The sequence below is a fragment of the Vitis vinifera genome, chromosome 9 (genome assembly GCF_030704535.1).
Source record: "Vitis vinifera cultivar Pinot Noir 40024 chromosome 9, ASM3070453v1".
NCBI lineage: Eukaryota > Viridiplantae > Streptophyta > Magnoliopsida > Vitales > Vitaceae > Vitis > Vitis vinifera.
Genome location: NC_081813.1, coordinates 5,207,767 through 5,222,476, shown reverse-complemented (window position 1 = coordinate 5,222,476; position 14,710 = coordinate 5,207,767). Strand labels below are relative to the sequence as shown.

At 31.0% G+C, this 14,710-nt stretch overlaps 1 protein-coding gene across 1 annotated transcript; it reads left to right on the top strand.

Moving 5' to 3' along the window:
• Window positions 1-603: 603 nt before the first annotated feature.
• On the top strand, window positions 604-1,166 carry LOC132254361 (uncharacterized). The gene is made up of 2 exons (XM_059739841.1): window positions 604-1,001; window positions 1,082-1,166. The coding sequence occupies exons 1-2, from the start codon at window positions 604-606 to the stop codon at window positions 1,164-1,166; spliced, it is 483 nt and encodes a 160-aa protein (XP_059595824.1).
• The last annotated feature ends 13,544 nt before the right edge of the window (window positions 1,167-14,710 follow it).

Below are 14,710 nucleotides of genomic sequence, written 5' to 3'. Positions count from 1 at the left end.
TTAAAATTATATCATATGATTTTAATGTCTAGTGAATCCATATGATTTTTTAAATAATTAAGGAATAGCCACAGCATCCTTAATTATATAAAAAAATTATATATTAATAAGGATCGCATTATGGATATTAATTGTAATTAACTATATAAATATGATGTTTTACCCCACAGGGTTTTCATTATATTTATATAATTAATTAGGATAAAATATTAAAATTAATTTTTTCTAATTTACCCACAGGAGTTAGGAAGAATTAATTTAATAAGTTTATCATAAAGATTATAGACAGAAAATATCAAACTATATTTAGAATAAATTTCATGATTTAATAAAATAGTTTGATAAAGTCTATTATAAAGATAATGAATCTTATTGAATTAAAGATTTAGCCCACAGGCAATTTTTAATAAAATTAGATTCAATTTTAAGCATGTTCTACATTGGTAAAGCATGAATTTATATTAAAGCCTCAAATTTTTAATAAGCTTGTAATCCTTTTGTGCAGTTTTACCTAGCATATCTGATATTCGTTGTGAGGTTCCCGAACTTAGAGGAGATAATTTTAAGATATGGAAGGAGAGAAGTCTTCTTCAATTAGGGTGCATGGACATAGATTATGCTATAAGGAAAGATGAACCGCATAAGATCACTGATACCAGCACACCTGAACAAATTTTATTGTACGAACGCTGGGAGAAATCTAATCGCCTTAGCGTGATGTACATTAAGACAAAAATCAGTGCTGGTATACGTGGTTCAATCGAGCAACATGAGAATGTCCGTGAATTGTTAAAGGCTATTGACGAGCAATTCGTCACTTCAGATAAAGCCTTGGCAAGCACCCTAATTATGAAGTTCACATCCCTGAAGCTCACCGGTATAAGAGGTGTGCGTGAACATATCATGGAGATGAGGGACATTGTGGCTCAATTGAAGAAACTCGAGGTAGAAATGTCTGAATCTTTCTTGGTGCACTTTATCCTTAACACTCTTCCACTTCAGTATGGACCTTTCAAAATCTCTTACAACACACATAAGGATAAGTGGTCTATCAATGAATTGATGACCATGTGTGTTCAAGAGGAAGGAAGGTTATTGATGGAACAAGGAGAAAGTGCCATGCTGGTGACGCAAAGGAAAGGAAAGAAAGGAAAACCTCAAGCTAGTCAGAAAGGAAAGCAACAAATTCCTCCTAAATCTGACATTAAGAAAGACGAAAAGTGTTTTTTCTGTAAAAAGAAAGGACACGTGAAGAAAAAATGTCTGAAATTTCAGAATTGGCTTGAGAAGAAAGGTAACCCTACCTCATTTGTTTGCTATGAATCTAATATGGTTAATGTAAACACCAACACATGGTGGATTGATTCTGGATCTACAATCCACATTTCAAATTCCTTGCAGGGTATGCAAAACCTAAGGAAGCCAGTGACAAGTGAGCAATTCATCTTATCCGGAAACAAGATGGGCTCGCATGTGGAAGCAATAGGGACATGTTATTTAACTTTAAATAGTGGTTTTGTTTTAGAATTTCAAAAGACTTTTTATGTACCAAGTTTCTCACGAAACTTGATTTCAGTTTCTAGACTTGTACCGTTTGGATATTCCTTTCATTTTTCAGAAACATCTTTCAGTTTGATTTATAAATCTGAATGTGTTGGGAATGGTATCTTGTCTGATGGTCTTTATTGTATATTCTTACAAAATGATACTGCTTATAATTCATTGCATGTCCAAACTGGCATTAAGAGATGTGTTGTAAAAGAGGATTCCTCTACATTGTGGCATCGGAGATTAGGTCATATCTCCATAGATAGAATCAAAAGATTGGTGAATGATGGGGTACTTAGTACTCTAGATTTTACTGACTTTGAGACTTGTGTGGACTGCATTAAGGGTAAGCAGACCAATAAGTCAAAAAGAGGTGCTACTAGGAGTTCCACCATACTAGAGATCATACATACTGATATATGTAGTCTTGACATGGACTCTCATGGTCAGAAATACTTCATCTCTTTCATAGATGATTTCTCACGATACATGTATCTCTACATACTTCATAATAAAAATGAAGCTTTAGATGTCTTTAAAGTCTTCAAGGCAGAAGTAGAGAAACAATATGGTAAACAAATTAAGATTGTGAGATCAGATAGAGGTGGAGAATATTATGGTAGATACTTGGAAGATGGACAATCACCTGGACCATTTGCGAAGTTTCTTCAAGAGCATGGGATTGTTGCCCAATACACCATGCCTGGTTCTCCAGACCAAAATGGTGTAGCAGAAAGAAGAAACCGAACTTTATTGGACATGGTGAGGAGTATGCTTAGCAGCTCAAAACTTCCTAAATTCTTATGGACTGAAGCACTTAAGACAGCTGTGTATATATTAAACCGAGTTCCAACCAAGGCTGTCCCAAAGACGCCATTTGAGTTATTGAAAGGTTGGAAACCGAGTTTGCGACATATGCGCGTTTGGGGATGCTCGTCTGAAGTGAGAATTTATAATCCACAAGAGAAGAAACTGGACCCAAGGACTATTAGTGGGTATTTCATTGGATATGCTGAAAAGTCTAAGGGGTACAGATTTTACTGTCCATCTCACAGCACTAGGATTGTGGAATCGAGAAATGCTAAATTTCTTGAATATGACTTGGTCAGTGGGAGCGATCAATTTAGAAACATAGTTTCTGATATTGATCATACAGAGTCTCAACCTTCCACTTCAAGTGATAGATTGTTTATTGTTCATAACACCCCTCAAGTACAATCGGGTGTAGAACGAACAATCACTGAAGTTCAACCAGTTGTTGAAGTTCCACAAGCTGTTGACAACATTCCAGTAGATCAAGTTGATCAGGAGATTCCTGATACTTCTGGACAACAAGTTGAACCTCATACTTCCTTAGAAGATATTGGTGCAACCTTAAGAAGGTCTACTCGAACTAAGAGGTCAGCAATTCCTAATGATTATGTAGTGTATCTACAGGAATGTGACTACAATATAGGAGCCGAAAATGATCCCGAATCTTTTTCACAAGCCATGAGTTGTAAAGAATCAGAATTGTGGTACAATGCCATGAAGGATGAGATGAGTTCCATGAAGTGCAACGATGTTTGGGACCTTGTTGAGTTGCCTAATGGTGCAAAAACCATTGGTTGTAAATGGGTTTTTAAGACAAAGAAAGACTCATTAGGCAACATTGAGAGATACAAGGCCAGACTTGTTGCAAAGGGGTTCACTCAGAAAGAAGGAATCGATTACACGGAAACCTTTTCTCCTGTATCTAAGAAAGATTCCTTGCGCATTATATTGGCATTAGTAGCCCACTTTGATTTAGAATTGCAACAAATGGATGTGAAAACAGCATTTCTTAATGGGGAGCTAGAGGAGGAGGTTTACATGAAACAACCTGAAGGATTCCCCTCTAGTGATGGTGAGCAATTGGTTTGTAAGCTTAAGAAATCCATATACGGTTTGAAGCAAGCATCCCGCCAATGGTATTTAAAATTCCATAACATAATTTCTTCATTCGGTTTTGTTGAAAATGTTATGGATCAATGCATATACCTTAAGGTCAGTGGGAGTAAAGTTTGTTTTCTTGTTTTATACGTGGATGACATCTTACTTGCAACCAATGATAAGGGTTTACTTCATGAGGTAAAACAATTCCTCTCTAAAAATTTCGACATGAAGGATATGGGCGAGGCATCTTATGTCATTGGCATTAAGATCCATAGAGACAGATTTAAAGGTATCTTAGGTGTGTCTCAAGAAACCTATATCAATAAAGTTTTAGAGAGATTTCGGATGAAGAATTGTTCACCTAGTATTTCTCCTATAGTGAAGGGTGATAGGTTCAATCTGGACCAATGCCCGAAAAACGATCTTGAGAGGGAACAAATGAAGAACATTCCATATGCACCTGCAGTCGGAAGTTTGATGTATGCTCAGGTCTGCACAAGGCCTGACATTGCATTTGCTGTTGGAATGTTAGGACGATATCAGAGTAACCCAGGTATAGACCACTGGAAAGCTGCAAAGAAAGTGATGAGATATCTTCAAGGAACCAAAGATTACAAGCTTATGTACAGACGAACAAGCAATTTAGAGGTAGTTGGCTACTCAGATTCAGACTTTGCTGGCTGTGTTGATTCACGTAAATCAACATCTGGATACATTTTTATATTGGCCGGTGGAGCTATATCTTGGAGGAGCGTTAAGCAGACCATGACTGCTACTTCTACTATGGAAGCTGAGTTCATATCTTGTTTTGAGGCTACTTCACATGGTGTATGGCTTAAGAGTTTCATTTCCGGGCTTAGAGTTATGGATTCAATATCTAGGCCATTGAGTATATATTGCGACAATTCAGCTGCAGTCTTTATGGCGAAGAACAATAAAAGTGGAAGTCGAAGCAAACATATCGACATTAAGTATCTAGCCATAAGAGAATGTGTTAAAGAAAAGAAAGTGGTTATTGAGCACATTAGCACTGAATTGATGATCGCTGATCCTTTGACTAAGGGCATGCCACCATTGAAATTCAAGGATCATGTAGTGAACATGGGACTTAGTTCCCTTATGTAGTTTCTATTGTACAAACTCTTATTATGATGTTTTCTCATATTGATGCGCACTTTTTATTTAATTTTGAGAAAATTCAACTTCATTGGACCAAGAATGAACATAGGGTTTATTCATTAAGTAATATTGCCACATAAAGTATAATGTTAAGAAATGAGTACATTGTAATACATGGAAGGTAACACTCGTTAAATAGAGGACTTATCACCATGATTCATGTATTTGTTACTTAATGGGACAATTGATGGACTAAATTAGGACATTAGGTTAAAGGTGTGGACCAAGTGGGAGAATGTAAGTTGAATACACGTGTGAGTTCACACGTTCTCACTTCATGATATGGTCCAACACTTTGACCAAGTCTTCCACCATCTCACTTCCGCTACGATTAAGGAACACGTTCCACCAACTGCTCAACATGGTGGCAAGAGGCAACGTGGTTTGATGGAAGCCACTGTTATAAATTTTTTCAGAAAATGGTCCCGAACTCACTCTGCTATTATCTTCAGAAAAACACCATCTAAAAAAAGGAGAGATTAGAGTTTGGAAATCTGGGTTTTTGAAACCAACTACAATGGCTGGAGGTAAGTAGACTATTCTTAGTCTTTTCGGTTTTGATTCATGTTGCAAGCATATTGGAATCGAATATAGCATGTAAATTTCTAACACTAGCTCCACTGAAGTTTTGTTACTGAACTAATAAACCAAAAATGAGAACCAAGTTGTTTGAATTGAATTTGTAGGAAATGAAAAGTCAAGGTGTCCTTGAAGACAAATTGGAGCTTCTAAAGGGGGTGAGTGGTGCTTCCAGGCCTGGTGTTCTAACAGCTCTGATGAGTGTTAGTGGCGCTGGTAAAACCACTCTCATGGATGTATTGGCTGGTCGGAAAACTGGTGGATATATTGAGGGAAACATCAGCATTTCTGGCTACCCAAAGAAGCAAGAGACTTTTGCTCAAATTTCTGGATACTGTGAGCAGAATGACATCCACTCTCCTTATGTTACTATCCATGAGTCCTTGCTCTACTCAGGTTGGTTGCGGTTGTCTCCTGATGTGGATGCTAAAACCAAAATGGTGAGACTTTCCTGAGTTGTTTCCAGATTTTTCAAAATTGGTTGAGCTTCACTCTGGGGAAAAGTGCTGGTTCAAACAATTTCTAATCCTTGCTAATGGTTACAGATGTTCATTGAGGAAGTCATGGAGCTCGTGGAACTGACCCCATTGAGGGATGCACTAGTTGGGTTGCCAGGTGTAAATAGTCTCTCAACCGAGCAGCGCAAGAGGCTGACCATTGCAGTTGAGCTTGTCGCAAATCCCTCAATAATATTCATGGATGAGCCAACTTCAGGGCTAGATGCAAGAGCTGCTGCAATTGTTATGAGAACACGCACGCACCCACCGACGCATGCACGCACGCATAGAGGTTCAAGAATTAAGACAATACACCAACACAAGTTTAAGTGACCTTCAAGAAAAAATTCATAAGATCTTAAGTAATAAAAATCAAGATATCTTAGAATCCTCAAAAGTCAATGAAGGTTCATCAGACTCGTATCTCAATGTTATAAATAGGGTTATCTTTCAAAAATGAAATATTTTCCTAACAATTGTAATTAACAATGAGTTCATCATTAGGACAGTTGCCTCATAATGTTTTGAAATTATGAGAGGACATTTTAAAGACCAAACGATACTAAATTCCATTCATAATGTCCAAATGGTATTGTAAAAGTTGGTTTATACATGGTTTTTTTTTCTATGATCTGGATTTGCCAAAAAAGCTTGATTTCACGTCAAACTTAGAGAATATCCTACACTTAGCTAATCTCTGAAGAAGGTCTATCTTATTTGGAATATGATACCTAATCCATCTTAAGGCTTCATTAAGGGGTTTGTAACTAATCACAAGCCTAGGTGTTCCTCTTTCAAATTTTGTTTGTTTTTTTAACATAAACAATAGAGAAATTTGTAGCTATCCAAATTTTTAGTGGATTAAATTACCATTAAATAGGACTTCAAAATTGTAACTTCATATTTCAACAAAATTTAGGCTTGACAAGTCATGAGACATGTGGCATGCAACTCAGAAGGTAACACGTAGTAAAATTTGGAAGACTATGAAATTAAGTCTTCTAATCGAAGAGAAGTTGAAATAGATATTCTCTTTTTAACAAATTTCCTAAAAAAAGGGAGCAAAAATCTCCAACCAAATAATAGATATTATCTTGTTGACAAAACTTTAGCGAGGAAGGAGAAAAGTTATGAGAACAATCAAGGAACCAAATTCCTTGAATGAAGTAATCAAATCTTGAAATTCAAAATTTAATTTCCTATTTTCACATATAAATAAAGGTGACTTCTTTCAAGGAAAAGAGAGATTGGCAAAAGGACTTCACATAGGAAAAAAAGCTTTACAGAGAAAAAAAAAGATTTTATAAAATCTCCCTGCAAGTATGAGAAAATGCAAAAGTACTGCATATGTGTTTTTCACCATTTAACAAGTTCATTCGAGAAAAAACCACTCTAGGCCTTGGATTGATTTTCAAAAATCAAGAAAAGACTCTTGTCATCATCTTTAGGATTGTAATAAAAGTGAATGAATCAAAGGGAAAATATTCTTTTGTAAAGAATATTATATTTGAGTTAGTACCGCACAATCAATTAATTTTAATATAAAGTTTTTATCACATATATTTTTCCTATAGTTTTTGGTTGTTTTGCAAGACTTCACGAAATTTGCGCATACACAACTTCAAGGAGATTTAGATTCTTTATTAATTTTTTATCAAAGAGTTCTTAAATTTCCTTTTCATAATATCTCAATGGTTTTTGAATCATTTGAATTGGTCTTGCCTTAGTGGGAATATCATTTTCCCTAAATTCTAGGTTGTAAGGTAGTTCTATAACATGTTCATCCCTATGCCAAAATACATTAGGGAATTTAGGATGGGCTTCTCTAACCAACTTTTCTTTGAATTATTGGATAGCATCTTGAGTCTTTTTAACTTCCAATTGTTCTTCAATTCTCTTAGATCTAACTTCTTGAACTAAAAAAATGATATGATTATCCTTAGCCTGTATTTTTGTTAGAAATAATCAAGGATCTTAATTTATTTAGGTTTCTTTTTAGAGGATATGCAAATTCAATAAGAGTCTCTTGATTTAAGAGTTTAGTCTTATACCTTGACCATCTACTCTAGTGATAGGGTAGACAATTAAAAAGGGCATTCCAAGAATATTTCTTCTCTTAAATCTTATACCAAATTAGATGTTGTGTGCACCCCTTGATTATTGATATGAGCCTTAGACAATTTGTAGCTAATCTTAAGTTTGACCTATTAGCATGCCATAAAGAAGCTACTCCTGAATCTATTAAGACAGCAAGTAATCTTAGCGATGAACTCATTGTTAATCACAATTGTTAGGGAAACATTGCATTTTTTAAAGATGACCTTATTTATAACATTGAGATATAAGTGTGATAAATCTTCATTAACTTATAAGGATTTTAGGATATATTAATTCTTATTACTTACTATCTAATTAATTTGTTCTTGAAGGTTTGTTAAACATATGTTGGTTTATTGTCTTAATTCTCTAACTTCTAACATCATCATATTTCCTATTGAAGATCTTTAATAATCACTTTTTTAGGGAATTATAGTTAAATCTTGTCAAGATTTCATCGATGTTGTAAGGTTTTATAGTTTTTTTTTTCATTTCTAGTTTAGAAATAGATTTCTTACAAATTTCACATAATTATGTTTTTATTGAAGAATCTTTAACCTTAATAAATAATTCTAAAATCAATTCTTATTCCTTAGTGATTACATTTAAGGTCTTTGGCCGGCAACTATCTTTTATGCATATTTCTTGGTGATTGGAACTTTGGCTTAGATTTTCTTCAATGTTTTGAAAAAGTCTAACATCATCTTGATGATTTGATTCTATTAAGGATTTTGATTTTGAAGTAGTTTGATAATCATAGTCTTGTATGATTATACCTTGCTCTCATTATTTTCAAGCATCCTATTTTGATGTGATAATGAATAATTATGACCAAAATTTTAGATTTTCTTAAATTCATATGCTTAAGCATTATTAATATTTCTCTTATTAAATTTATACCAACATCTCATTAATTAACATTTGACTCTCATTTTTTTTTTTTTTTGTAACTTTTAAAGACAAATTCTTTGGTTTCATTATTTTCTATCGTAGTCTCATTTGATTATACCTTTCATTATTTTCAACCGTTCCTATATATATTTGATGTGATCATGAATAATTATGACCAAAATTTTAGATTTTCTTAAATTTATATACTTAAGATTGTCAATATTTTTCTAATAAATTTATATGTATGTTAATTCATATTTAACTCTCATTTTTTCATGCATTCACTATAAGAAAATGTATTTTTCGTGACAAAAATTTAGGGGCGAAGTCTACTTTTGTCACTAAAAGTAACTTTTATCGATGAAATTTTAAATGTTGTCAATAATGCCAATTTTCTACAAACTTTTCCTAATGAATTTGAAATTATTGTAGTTTAAAGATGTGGCGGGAAAATTTGGGCGCAAACACTTTTGTGACGAAAATAAACTATTTTCCTATGAAAATATTTATCACTAATTATAATTTTTTGTGATGAAAATAATTTCCTTACTAAAAGTTACAACTTTTTATCTATTTTTGCTTACAAAATGGTTTCGTTGGTAATTATATTATTTCCTGACAAATTGAGTAATTTTGTCACCAAATAACGTTATTAAATTGTGATATTAATAAAGAATATTAATAAATAAGTAGATGATTTATACTATGAAATAATGTAATATATATTTGTTGACACTTAATATTTATACTATAATATTTTATTTATATAAATAATAATAAAAATTAAGGATACATAAAATTAAATACTAGAATGTAGATTTATTTAAATTTAAATGTTTGTGGACCCTGTATTTCGGCTCATGCGTTTCCCACTCGATGGCGAAACTCGCTTTTTATATTTGAAAAATGATTTAATTCATTAAAAAAACTGACTTGGAGTCGCCACTTATTTTTGTTTTATTTTTTAAAAGTGTAAACAAAATAAGAAAGAAAAACCCTAAGTGTGACTCCTTGTTTTAAAAAAAGGCGGTCTGTGAAAAACCGGATCGGGTTCGGGGGTCAGGTTACTTATCGGGAAGGTACGGTAGAGACTGTAGCATCCCTCTAAGTCCCTAAAAACGGGTCTCTACTAATAAAATGAAGCAATCATGGCAATTGATGAGTAAATCCATGAATACCTAAGATGACCATGCTCATGTGAAAATCAAAACACTCAATAAGAACGATTGAAGTGGGAGCGGAGCATACCTTGGCACCAAACGATCAACGCGCCATCAAGAAAGGGGGTTAGCGCACAGTTAAGAAATAATATCATGCATGTCATAGAGCAGAATAACTCAATCATGTACTACCATCAAATCAACTAATTAATCAATCAATCATAAAAATGTGTATGTGGGGCCCCCACCAAAGCCCGATTTATATTGCATGAATTAATATCATAAATTCCATTATTCGGAATTACGGAAAATTCATTCTTGCTTATTAAAGTTGAGAAACATGAGATTATTTGAAAACCGGAATGGAATTAAAACTATTCGAGTGAAGACTAGATTTTTGAAATTTGTTTGAAAATTGGAGTATTAGGAATTAAATTTAAGAATTGGAATTTTAGAATTTAAGTTCACAAATTGGATTTATTTAAAAATTGGAATTTATTTAAAGTTGGAATTTTCAAAAATAAATAATTAAGATGAATAAAATAATAACAATAGCGAAAATAATAATGATTAGATAAAGAAATGTGAAAAATGGAATTTTGAGGGATTATTTAAAAATGGAATTCTTTTAAAAATGAATGAATCAACAAATAAATGGATATAATAATAATGAAAGTAATAATGATTAATTAAATAATGTGAAAATTGGAATTCCGAAAAATTGGATTTTTGAAAATTAGATTTTGAGAATTAAAGTTTCGGAAATTAAATTTGGAAATCGGAGTTTTAAAACTTATTTAAAAACAATTTGGGATTTTTGAAAAATTAGTTGAGAATTGAGATTTTGGAAATTAGATTTAAAAACCTAAGTTTTAAAAATTTTATTTGAAAACGTGAAGTGGAAATTAAGAAAGAGATGAGAGCATTTAATAAAAAGGGAGAATTGTGTTTTGGGCCCAGCTGGGCCCAAAAATTAACATTTGGTTCTCCAACCACCCATATTTAAGCCCAAGATCCAAACAAAGTATGAAAATTAAAATGAAGGATATTGTCTTTCATTAATTCCTAAAATACCCTAATCCCTTATATGCTTACAAGTGAGTGTGAATTTTAATTTTAATTTTTAATTTTTTTTCCTTTTCTATTCCCTATTAAATATTACTCATTTCTAACTTTTTTTTTCCTTTTTATTCCAATATATATTTCTATTTTATGTCAAATAAAAAATAATAATATTTTTTTATTTTTCATTTTTAAAGATATTGAATCTTTTTGCTCTTATTAAAAGCAATGATAAAAATTTTGGGATTTTTCATCCAAATATTTTTTATCCTTTTATATTTATCTTTTCGTTTAATTTTAATTTTTTATTTTAAATTTATAGTACCCTTTCATCTATATTTTTATCTTATTTTTAATTATTTTTTTATATTTTCTACATTAACCATATTTTAAAAAATTTTAAAATTAACTATCACTTCACTTTATTATATATATATATATATATATATATATATATCTTTTTAGCTTTTTAATTTTTAATGTTTTTATTTTAAAATTTTTCTTATCTAGATAGACTAATGCAAAGTATTTTGACCCACAACAAGAAAATTGTCAATACAATTTTTTAGTTAAACTTTAAAAATTAAGTTTCAAATAAAATATATTATATAAAATTTTATCTAAAAATTATTGAAAGTGGTATTTAATTTTTTTATTTATTGACTTTGAAACTTATCTAATTTTTTACTTGAAAGGTAATAGAACATGTTTACAAAAAAAAAAAAAAAAAAAAAAAAATTAGTTTTTCATTTTTTAAATAAATGAGTATAAATATATTAAAAGAATTAAAGATAATCTTAGTAAATTTTTTGATAAATATGATTATAATTTTAAATATAGATTCATTTGGATAAAATTTCACAAAAAAAAATATATATAGTGAAAAGAAATAACATTGCTAAAACTACAAAAACAAAATATGCAATTACAAATTTTTGATGATGAAATTTAAAAATAAAATTCGAAACAATTCTTGAGTGAGAGAATTTGAGTGGGGGAAAAATCTTTGAGTGGAAAAAAATAGGAAATTTTTTCAAAATCACTTGAAATCCTTAACAAAAAGTAGTCTTGTACACCCTTGTACAATCAGTAAATTTGTCTTGTACAATTAGTGTAATACCTTGTACAATAACTCAATAACTCAAAATTTTATTTCTTATGTGTTAATTTTTGTAGAGAATGTCTTAATGAAATAGTTTGATAAAAAAAAGAAAAAAAAAACTATCAATAATCGTCTTAATATCAAATTCAAGTTGTTTAAAAATCGTACAAAACCTATTAGGAGCCTCGTACACTCTTGTACACTTAGCACATTTCCCTTGTACAATTAGTATAATACCCTTGTACAATGACATAAATTTCATATTTGTCATAACTTAAACGTATTTTCAAAAAGAGGCAATATAGAAAATAAAAACTGGAAAAATATTTTAAAACCAAACTCAAATATAATCTATATAATTTTTAGTTACTTGTTTTCATCTAAAACAAGTAAATATACCTTTCAACCCTTTTATATATATAAAAAAATCAATCTCTACTATGTATTGATATAATCCACTTATAAAATTAGGTCATATGAAAACATTTTAATTGAGTACTAAAAATAAAAACTCTCCATCCATCCTCATTTTAATCGAGTACTTAAAATAAAAACTCTCAATCCATCCCCTTTCTTTATTTTTATTTTTCTTATTTTAATAAAATTTCAATTAATTCAAATCATTAAAAAAAATCCTTAATAAACAAATTTGTAGCATTTCATATAACTTATTACTAAAAGTCATGTTCAAAAAGTTGTTAAAATAAGGAAGGAAGAAGATTAAACAAAAAAAATTGAACTTTTTATTTCATAATAGTAAAAAAAAACCTTAAAATACTTTTTATTATAAAAAAATAAAATAGTGAATATATTTATTTTAAATGGTATTTTAATCATTAAATTATTTACTTCTAAAATGTAAACGATAAAAATAAATACAAAAAGATAATTTTTATTTATTTAAATTAATATTTTTTTAAAAAGTATTTTCTAAAATAGTCTTTGAATCATTAATATAATTTTTTTTATTTATAATTTAAAAATAAAAAATAATGTAAATTTTCAATTATTTATAAAAGAGTTTTAAAAAAAATGAAAAATCCAAAAATGGTTAAATAAGAAAGAAGAGTGACAAGTAGTAGAATAAAGATAAAAATGAGTCAAGTGGGTATTTTTGTCAATTACTATCTCATATCCTTGGACTTAAATATGGGTGATTGGAGGACCAAATGTTAATTTTTGGGCCCAACTGGGCCCAAAACACAATTCTCCCTAATAAAAAAAGAAAATGGGTCCATTGTCTGCAGGCTTCAATATTTTATAATGGGTTGTGTACTACTTTGTTGACTTTTGTTTTTTTAATTTATTTATTTATTTGTTTTTGCTTCAGCCTTTGCTAGAGACCTTCACAGTAGAGAAACCCATTTTCTGGTTTTTTTGAAATAGCGCTCAAATTTCTGGGCATGACTGGTTATGGATGGAGAGACCCATTTTCAGGCGACATCCGTGGCCAAGGTGGATGGAATTAACAGAAGCGAAAAGCATGATTTCGGGCATCAAACTCAAATAAAACAGAGACAAAAATAATTCCAACACCAAAATGAAGAAAACGAAATGAACTATAACTCAGTTAATGCAACTCACGAATTAGTTAAATATGCTATCTGATTCGCACCTGGAAAATCTCGAAAATCCCTTTTGCTGAAAATCCTTTTTCAAACCCTCTTTCCCAGCTCCTCTCTCTCTCTCTTCCCGTTCCTCTGTTCTGCTCTCCAGATTTTTTTCTCTTCCAAGAATCCTCCCAACTGCTACCCGTTTTCCTCTCTTTCACCCAGCCCCAGCTGTTCCTGATTTTTTCTCTCCCCGCTGCTGCTCCCCAAAGAAATACATATATATTTTTTTTCTGCTGGCAGCTTCTCCTCCAAGCTGTCTCTCGCCGCCACCAGCAACTCGCCTCATCCCATCCCATGGCCGCCCAAAACAGCTCGTTTCCCGGGTGGTTAGAAAAGTAATCATGATAGCAAAATAAAAATGGCCAAAAACTCCTCCTCCCTGGGAGGGGGTCTACAATGTTCTATTATGTAATAATAGTATTGTTATGAAATAAAAAAAATGTAAATTATTTGACTATTAGCCCAAGGATTCTCCTAATAGGTTTTTTTATAATTACAAAATAAAGTTAAAATTACTAATAGTTTAAATCAAATTAAGTTTTTTAAGTTTGCTATTGAAAATCCAAAGAAAGCTCAAGTAATATGGAAGACTTAGGATCCTTGAAAACTTAAATTAACCTAAAATGTTGTGTAAAATTAAGATCATATATATATCAAAGAAGTGGAGGATTTTTTATTTTCCATTAAAACCTTGAGCTAAATTACTTCTAAATTTATTCTGAAAAGTTTTAAGAGGTTAACGTAAATTATTGGAGGTTTCAAACCTTAAACCATGTCATTTACAATTGAGGAGTTGAGGAATCGGTTGAATAGATTAGAGTTGATAAATTAAGAGACATTTGTTATTTTTCTTTTTTCTAGTAGTTAAAGCTTTGACTAGTCGAGTATCCGTCAAATTGATTGCTCAACTAATTAAGGATGTAAGCCTAAGTGATCATCTGTCAATGCATTAAATGCATAATGACTAGTAACTGATTAAATATATATATATATATATATATATATATATATATATTTTCAAATTTCTAACATTAGCAAATTTTTTTTTCCTAGAACCATAATCTCATA